The sequence below is a fragment of the Rhagoletis zephyria genome, unplaced genomic scaffold (genome assembly GCF_001687245.7).
Source record: "Rhagoletis zephyria isolate East Lansing unplaced genomic scaffold, Rhagoletis_zephyria_1.1 Rzeph_scaffold_00091, whole genome shotgun sequence".
NCBI classification, from domain to species: Eukaryota; Metazoa; Arthropoda; class Insecta; order Diptera; family Tephritidae; genus Rhagoletis; species Rhagoletis zephyria.
Genome location: NW_016157175.1, coordinates 524,283 through 533,914, shown reverse-complemented (window position 1 = coordinate 533,914; position 9,632 = coordinate 524,283). Strand labels below are relative to the sequence as shown.

The window sequence follows — 9,632 nt, the reverse complement described above, 5'->3', positions numbered from 1 at the left end:
AATTTTAACAGGCCTACTTACATCTTGATCGTATAGCCCAGGTTTATTAGAATCAAATAATATATGTCCTTGGACGCCTGGATATTAAGAGGAATCTTAGAAGTGGCGAAAGAATCGGGTAGATACATAGGTACATATCTACATACAGTATTGGCATATCATAGCACCCCCCTTTCAAAGTCATATTGTTTGCCACTTATGTTTAATTATTTATTTTTAAGAATTTTCAATTAAAATACAGTTCATTCTCTACAAAACTCACATAAACTTAAGTTTAAAACTTTTTAAAAGTCCGCAAAAAAGTGCAACAAATTTTCACCCAAATTTCAAACTTTTTTCTCAGAAGCGGTAGAATTTTTTTTGAATACCAGTTTTATAGCCATTGATTTTAGTCTAATAATGTGGAGTTTCAAGTGGCTAAAAATTACCGATGATTTTTTAATATTTTTTGTCCGAGGATGTTGCGGGTTTCTGCCATATAAACTAAAAAATTTATTTGTCTTATATGGAAACCCGCAACATCCTCGGACGAAATAAAATTCTAAAAAATCACGGTAATCTTTAGCACTTGAACCTTGCACATTATTAGACTAAAATTGAATGCGCTATAAAACTGTGTATTCAAAAAAATTCTACCGCTTCTGAGAAAAAAGTTTGAAATTTGGGTGAAAATTTGTTCCACTTTTTTGCGGTCTTTTAAAAAGTTTTAAACTTGAGTTAATGTGAGTTTTGTGAGAGAATGAACTGTATTTTAATTGAAAATTCTTAAAAATAAATAAATAAACATGAGTGGCAAACAATATCACTTTGAAATGGGGGTGCTATTGTATTGGCCAATACTGTATATCAATGGCCTCATTTGGACGATATTCAAGAGATCACACGACTTATTTAGCCAATGGCCAACAAAACTTTACCTCCTGCGTAACAACGAGGATTCTTGGCCCGCCTATAACAGAAAAGGCACAACTGTAACATAATCAGAGGCGCGTCCACAAATTTCTTTTAGGATTTGGGTATTTAGGGTTTGAATATAAATCGGATTTAAAAAAATGTATATGAACATGAGATATTTTATTTTTTTTTTTTAATAATGAAAAAGCTCAAATAAAAACTTTATCGAAATATTTTTAATGCAATATTTTTTTGGGCAAAATGAAATGTTAATTATAGAAATAGTAAGTTACCTTTTTAATAAAAATACCCGAACAAAAAAATTTTTCATTTTTTCCCAAATAAACCAAACTACTAAGAAAATTTTCACAAAAACCCCCACTTGGATGCGCCTATGAGCATAATGTATGTACCAAACGTATGAAGAAGAAATATGATTACCAGTTTAAGTAAGTATGTAGATTTGTAAATGCGTGCGTGTGTTAAAAATCGCTCATACTCGTAGTGAATGCCCTTGAAGAATACAACCGTTAGAGGCCTACGTACAAAACAGCTATAAACAGACTTAAAAAACGAAATGAGCTGAAAAAAGCAAGAAATTAATAGAAAATTAAATTGTGAAGCGAAATAAGTTCACCCTGAATGCCTAAAACAGTGGCCCAATTGAACTTTAAATAAAACGAAATATGTAAATCAGATTGGAATTCGTTCCAAAGGTATGTGGCAAATAACAAATGTTTCGATAGAAAAAATTATGCGCAACCAAAACTCTAAATGCAACGAAAATGTTATCAAAAAAAAGTTAATACATATGCATTGAATGAATGAATTCCATTCGACAATATTTCAACAGACGTATTTTTTTATGAATGAGTTGCCAAACACAATTTTGCTGCAATAAGTACAACTTCATACTTGAATGCGCATTAATATGAAATGAACAAAAAAAAACACCCCAGAAAGGAATGCGTCGATATGGAGGCGCAGACAAAAAACACTTTCCATTACATTTTCTTCTTTTCCTTGATACCATGCGAGAAAAAACCTAAATGCTGAGAAAATTTTTATGCTGCAGAACACAAACATAGCTATGTAGATTTTAAAATCTTTATAAGTGATTCACACAGCATTTAAAATCTTATTAATTTGGCTTTAATAATATCAAATTGCAATAAAAGAAATAATTATAATCTGTGTAAGTGTGGTCCAGAGAGAAAGATTCTTGCAATATATTTTCTAATATATTTGTACTTTGGAGTACTCAGTATCGATACTTTTAAAATCGGGTGCTGTCGATCCTTTTGAGAATCGAGTTCTGAGTACTTTTGGAATCGATACTGCCCAACACTAATATTTGTCTTTGCCTTTGCTTTTTTTTTGTTTTTTATTTATCTTCTTCTCATAATGTTCTTAGGTTTGTCTTTGCCTTTGACCATATCTCAATCATAGGCTTAACCTTACTCTTAGTCCTTGTTTTAATCACCATATTAATCTACACCTTAATTGTAATCTTATTCTTAAACTTAATCTTAGGCTTGATCTTCATCTTAATTTTAGTCTTAATCTTAAGCTTAATCTTAATTTTAATCTTCATCTTAGTCCTTATTTTAGTCTTCATTTTAATCTCAATTTTAATCTTAATCTTAATCTTCATCTTAATCTTAATCTTAGTTTTAGTGTTACTCTTGATCTTAATCTTAATCCTAATCTTAATCTTAATCCTTATCTTAATCTTAATCTTAAACTTAAAGTTATCCTCAATCTTAGTCTTTATTTTAATCTTGATATTAATCTTAACCTTTATGTTCATCATCAACTTAGCCTTCGTCAGCATCATCTTCATTTTTTCCTTCATCTACATTATGGTCTTTTTTTACCTTCATATTTATCTCCATCTTTATTTTCATCATCACTATTTTTATTTTCATCTTAAATCTTTTAAATTTAAATTTATCTTGATCTTTATATTATCTCACCTTTATCTTTTTTCTATCTTTATATTTACCTTAATTTTTACCTCCCTCTTATTAGCTTGGGATGTAACTATGTAATATTGATGCGCCTAAACGATACAGCGATTTCTATTCTCAAGTTACATACCTGATGACAGTACGAAATTACAACAGCGAGGTTTTAGTTTTTTAAACTATAATTTTATTTAGGTGCCTTTATCTTCATCTTTACTTCTTCTTCATCCTCATTTTCATCTTCATCTCTTATCTACTCCTTCATCTTCATATTCAACTTCCTTTTCATATTCACCTTCATTTTCTCCTTAGCAACTTGTATTTGCTTTTGTCCCGGTCGTTACATTTATCTCTATATTTATTTTTGTATTTGTCTACATACATATATCATTGTCTTCGTCTTTGTCTCTCCCCGCCCGCCGTTCCCTTTCTGTCCATTTATTCGTCGTATACCTATATACAACTTTCACCGTGCCGTTAAATATTTCACTTACATACGAGTATCTCCAAACTCGATTTAGAAGTTTCAATTCCAAAAAAACTCGTCGCCAAAAATTTCCTGCAGACCTCATAATTTTTACTACGAATAGTTATAATTTTTCTCTGCTTCTGCTGGTGATTCCGTTTACACGCGACTGACTTACAAACTACTACCCATACTCACTGTCTTGCTTTATTTTTTAACGTTGCTGCGAGCAGTATAGCAAACGTCACTCACTGTTGTTTTTATTGCAGTCATTCACCTGCCAACAACTTCATATTACTCATACATATATAGCGTCTAACTGACTAGTATAAACAAAGCCCGGCGCTTCAGATTGCGACGCAACAAACCGGCTTGGTTTAGAGCGTTTAGCCAGCTTGTACTATAATTGGCAGCTGGTCAGTCTGCTCTTGTTGTTATTATTTGTTGATTATTTTTTTTTTGCTTTAGTTTCGAATGTAGATTTTGTTGTATCCATTAATTGACTTTAGTCGCGTGAATCTCACATGTCTGATGTTTATTAACCTTTTGGCTTACAAAAATTTTGATTTGGCACTACGACCTTGCGAAATACAAACATACCTACATGCATAAGATTGTACATATGTATGTATGTATGAATGTTTATCAATTAATTGTGGCGATATTCTGTTGTTGTTTTTGTTAACCTTGCGATATGATAATCTTTTACTGCCAAAAAATACGTGGAATTCTGGCGTGTAAAAAAAAAAAAAATATTGACGAATTTCGCGCCGACGTGGGTGCCTCCCAAGCGTCTGATCTCTGATTCCCGAATGCTTATCGCCGTTACGGAAGAATCGAGACCCACGCAAAGTGTTCAAATTGAGGCTCCTAAAAGCTAGGCAGCTGAGTAGCAGTTGTTGCCATGACTCCGCTTTATTATCCTCCATACAACAGCTACAGTAAGGAATAATCAAAATAGTTCCTTAGCAAAAGTTCAGTGAGAAGCTTGGAGTGTGCGAAAAGGCTTTCGAAACAATATATATGTATATATTCGCACCACTCTTACACTTAGATAAAATTCTAAACCTGTATCCAGTAAATGTTTATAGTTTCGAATTAGCCGACTGAGAAATCTGTACTAAGACGCTTCGATCATTTTTCACAGTAAATTACGTGAATTAACTGGTAAATAAAACAATGTCGTTCAGACGTCATAACATCTAGCATTTTCTTAAGGACGTGTCTAAGATGAATTAGTGGGGGCTGCAATATTTTATCTATAGCAGTCAATATAAGCTTCCAGATCGCAGCTGAGTTGGAAGTAGACGAACCCGGGTGCCAGGACGAAAAAGGGATTGAAGGGAATGTGCGGGCTGATATGTTGCCAAAACCAAGGTGAACTTACCACGGGAAAGCAGCCTCGGCTGCCTAAAAACAGAATTAGACATGGTAATGACGTCGATGGCGAAATACCTGTTTGAATCGGTCGAACAGTAAGAAAAAGAAACCCAATAAAGTGTTAGTTGGTGAGCTTACGGCGACTTTTGAATCAGATTTTTTATAGTTACTATATTGCATCCTCGAGAAGGGGCAAATAGGATCTATACCTATCAAAGTGGCACTATCATTCGTAGATGGTGCGGATGAAAAGTGTATACGAAAACAGTACAATGGATGGCATTTAGTCTGACTGTTGATTTCTGTTGTTTTGCGTTAGTTCCAATAAAAACGGTGGATTGGCGAATATTCTTTATTCATAAAAACGGTTTTGTTATGCACAGACTAGTAGTAGGACGCATTTTCTGAGCGGACGGAAGGGTATTTATTCTGAGAGGGCTAGCACCGGAGTACCTTTACACTAGGGTGATTGACTCGGTTTTTCCAAACCGGTTTCCACCGGTTTTTTTGGCTATCTGCATGACTGCATGTACGCATTTACTTACTTTAAGTCATTGCATATTTTTTTTTAAATCATTTCCAAGGTAAAATCTTAATGTTCATATTTAGTAAATGAACAATAAGAAAACAGATTTGTTACTACATCACACAGCAACACTAGTAGTAGTTACTATTCATAGAAATGAGTACAATTAGCATTTTACTGTTAATTACCTTAAATGACAGCCACTTATTTTAACTTCATCGTGCGCTTTTATACCCCACTAATATTAATAATAACTTTTTTTGTAGTTATCACCGGTTCAACGGATGGCATTGGTCGGGAATACGCTAAAGAATTAGCCAAACAAGGCATCAATGTGGTGCTCATCTCACGTACCAAAGAGAAGCTCATGGCGGTGACAGAAGAGATTGGTAAGCAAGATTACGAAAGAAATTGTAGTTACAACAAAAACTATTGAATAAAAAGCATTGAGTAAAATAAACACAATAATGTGTATGCAACACAATGTAGAAAGTAGTATTTATAAGCGAAAAATACTTACTACGTATCTTTACGGTAAACCCAACTTATACGTGTAGGTACCTCACCCTAAAAACCTACTTTCTGAGGTAAGTAGTCCACTTGGTTATATACATTAAGGTGTATCACCACAAAACTTGCCGTTTTCCCACCGGGATTTTAATGTTTTTTTACATTTTAAGACTTCTTTAAAAATATTTTGGAAAAATTTTAAGATACGTGGGCTAGACCCATTTGAAAATACCTTCAAAAATCTTCTTTTTTTTGCTTGATTCCGTGGATAAAATATTTAAACATTTTTAAGCACGCCCTTTAGCCTAAACTCTTCTATCGTCTGAGGTCATTTGTTTTAATAATTTTCAAATCCTAATTTTATTTATAACAAAATTCAGCTCACATAAATCTCATTGTGGTTGTTCAGTGTGTTTTGTTGTTGCACAACAATAAAGTACACCACAGAAAAAATATTTTTAACCAGATAACCTGACCAGGCAAGCGTGAATAACCACATTGTTTTTCCGAAATATTTTGGCGATAGTGTTAAAATATAAAAAATTTTATATTTGCGATCGAAAAACAGCGCCGATTCTTTTTTTTCTTTTTTGTACTCTAATGGGCATATGTCGATTGCAAAAAAAAATATTGGCTTTCAGGTAAAACTGAGGGGATTTTTCATATAAATTTAAAAAGTTTCGTTAAAAAATCACTTAAAAAGTATTGGAGAACTAGTAGATGGATAAGGTAGTAGGGTATGCAAAATGTAATTTACTGTAAATGTAAATGTAATGTAAATTATGGTGGTCCTTAAAATATCAATACCTAAATTTAGTATGGGGCACCCTTTTTTTCCACGAAAATTTAAAAATAGTTTTGAAGAGAAATAAAGTTTCTCTACGTCGCCAAAAAAAAAGGTTGGGGCCATTTTTATAAGCACCACTTCAAAATTCAAAATCATCAAACCTTCAAATATCTTAGCTGCTCGTCTGAACATTATTTCCAGAAAAAAATTTTTTTTTTTAAATTTAAGTGAAGACAATAGGTCACTTATAATAACAAGAAACGCAGCTTTAACGTTTGCAGTTTACATTCGCTGCCATGGTAAGAATGAGCTATTGTCAATCGAAACAGGTATACAATTTTTACATAGAACATAGAAGAGGAGGTGAAGGTCATTTCTGGTAACTAATTTTTTAAATAATAATTTTTGGTAAAGGTACAGCAGGTGTTTATGTAAATCTAACGTATGTGCATACATATGTATTTCCAGAAAACGAGTACAAAGTGAAGACAAAGTGGATAGTTGCTGACTTCGCTAAGGGTCGCGAAGTTTACGCACACATTGAACGAGAACTGAGTGGGATACCTGTTGGTATACTAGGTAAGTGCTTTAATTAGTAGTTTTACTGTCTAAATATATTTAAGCACGGATAGTACAGCAAATCCAAACAATTTGGATGATTATGTTGGTTTTTCCTATTCAAAATTTTACTTATCAAAAATTAGACGTCCATTTTCATATAGGTTTTAGCATCATTACGTTATCGAAAGCACGTAACGAAAAGCAGAAAATCTTAAAAAGATTACATATGTGAAGACCAGGTGAAGTCACCACAGCACATATAGCAGTTATGGCCGATAAAATGTGCGATATTTATTATTTAGTCTAGATTGTGGTCTCGGGCTAACTAAAGGTTATTTTGGTTAAATCTATTGAGAAAAAAGACGTTTTCAAGTATTGAGCTTTGCTTTCATTCTTTGCGAAATATAGAACTACCCCTACGGAACCGCCTACATGGCATCGGTTCATCATCTTTAGCGGGTATACAAACTGATTTTGTACCTAACTTCCGCATTTTTCAGACTTCGAACCGAAAAATTCGGCAAATGATTTCATAATAAGCTTACATAATCCAATCGATGTGGCCCAGGTTCAAGCCCTAGGCTCGAATGGTGGCGTTCGTGATCGAGTAAATACTTGTTTCGAATCGAATCATTTTATAAACTAGAATGTGTATGTGGTGTGAAATATTCGATTTGTATTGGAGGTGCCACGCCCCCTTGATATAGCGAAATTATTTTTCTTCTATTATCATCCCTGTAAGGTCTGAAGAAGATGTCCAATAATTAAAAAACAAATCTGTACAGCTGTTCTCGAGTTTTACGAGCAGAAAAACGGCTTTCAAAATATATACTAGTATAGATAACAAATTAAATACATTTTTCAATTCAATGTTTCCTATGGAAAAATGTTTATGAGTATTTTTTTTTAAATATTTGCAGGCATTTGAAATTAATTTCAAGTATTTTTCAAAAAAAATTGGAAGCATTCAAACTTAAAAATTTGTTTTCTTTCATTTTTAACATAAATAAATAAAAAAAAACTAGAGATTTTTTAATAAATCGCCTTAGATAGATCGACGCGAAATTTAATTGTCTTTTATTTAGAAAAAAGAAATATTTGGGCTCTCAAAATTGGTTTGTCCACAGCAACCCCTTTTTCCCCATTGTACACCGTTGGAAGATCATCATCCCATTCTTCACTAGTTTGAAATGATATGAGAATCCTGAAGTAGAATTCAGAAGAATAGTGTAATCTGTCCCGTCCTTGATTCTGTTGTGGCATCCTCTCTTAAGTTCGCTTAAGATCGCTGATGGAGCACTTTTGGCGGCAACAGATATGCGGACTTGTGTATTTACTTACTTCGAGCTGCAGTAGGTTTTTATAAGAATAAGTTTCATGGAATATTTTCTATTTTTTGATGTTGCGTGGAGCGCCTGATCCGTGTTCAACCGAGTGGTAGTACGCATCGGTGGTCGCTCGGATAAGGTGTCTGCCATATAGACCTTTTAAATTAAATTATAATGTTGAAGATCAAAATACATACAAACACATGTGTGTGAGTATACGCTATTAGGATTTGAAAAGCTTTGAGTCACCCAATTTTATATAGCTAAAAAAAGACACTTAAGAGACCATAACACCTTTAAAGCGAGGCTTTTGTTAAAATTTGTTTTGCGCATTAAAAGCTCCTGCTAACCTAGAACCTCTTTTCCCGTTCCACAGTTAACAATGTTGGCAAAATGTACGACTATCCTGATGAACTTGCCAATATACCTGAAAACATCATTTGGGATCTGATCAATATTAATGTGGCTGCTGTAACAATTATGTCACGCATGCTCATACCAGAGCTAAAGAAACAGAATCGTGGTGCTATTGTAAATATATCTTCAGGCAGTGAATTGCAACCTATACCCTATATGGCTGTGTATGCAGCAACCAAACGATATGTGAAATGTTTCTCACAGGCGATCGAACGTGAATTGGCCGAACACAATATCACTGTACAGTGTGTTACGCCACTCTTTTTGGTCACAAAAATGAATCAATATTCGGATACGGTGATGAAAGGTGGCTTTCTAATACCAGATGTGAAAAGTTTCACACGTTCGGCTGTCTTCACATTGGGTAAAACTGCTGAGACGACGGGCTATTGGACACATGGATTGCAGGTAATTTTGTCAGAATACTGACTTTATTAAAAAAATGCTTTTGCACGTAGCCCCCTTCGAGCTGCCACAACTAGTAATTGTTTAATTTAATTTCATTTGTTTTCTTATCTTTCAGTATTTCTTTATGAAACTCAGTCCAGAGTGGCTTCGCATACGTATTGCGCACGTGATGACACGTCAATTGCGTCGAGAGTACCTGACGACACATGGAAAAAAAGTTTGAAAGACTGAAAAATGAATTGCACGGAATTTTAATTTCAACTTTTTTACTTACACGCATACACACACACACACACATGTAGATATTCATATTTTGCATCATTTTATTATTGTTAATTTTCCATATATATTTGCCTAGATATAAAACTAAAATTATCTTTCGTTCATC

The 9,632-nt window shown here is 33.6% G+C and overlaps 1 protein-coding gene and 1 long non-coding RNA gene across 5 annotated transcripts in view; one reads left to right on the top strand and one right to left on the bottom strand.

Moving 5' to 3' along the window:
• LOC108374992 (uncharacterized) overlaps window positions 1-2,990 on the bottom strand; it is an 18,430-nt gene extending 15,440 nt beyond the window's left edge. Inside the window, exon 1 of the long non-coding RNA XR_001849113.1 lies at window positions 2,900-2,990. This is a non-coding gene — a long non-coding RNA (uncharacterized LOC108374992). The remainder of the gene's footprint in view (window positions 1-2,899) is intronic.
• LOC108374965 (hydroxysteroid dehydrogenase-like protein 1) overlaps window positions 1-9,632 on the top strand; it is a 20,782-nt gene extending 11,150 nt beyond the window's left edge. For all 4 annotated transcript variants that reach the window (XM_017631050.1, XM_017631042.1, XM_017631028.1 and 1 more), the window contains 4 exons: window positions 5,500-5,622; window positions 6,999-7,109; window positions 8,796-9,244; window positions 9,360-9,632. In XM_017631050.1, the coding sequence (XP_017486539.1) occupies window positions 5,500-5,622; window positions 6,999-7,109; window positions 8,796-9,244; window positions 9,360-9,467 (791 nt within the window). In that variant the 3' untranslated portion in view covers window positions 9,468-9,632. The remainder of the gene's footprint in view (window positions 1-5,499; window positions 5,623-6,998; window positions 7,110-8,795; window positions 9,245-9,359) is intronic.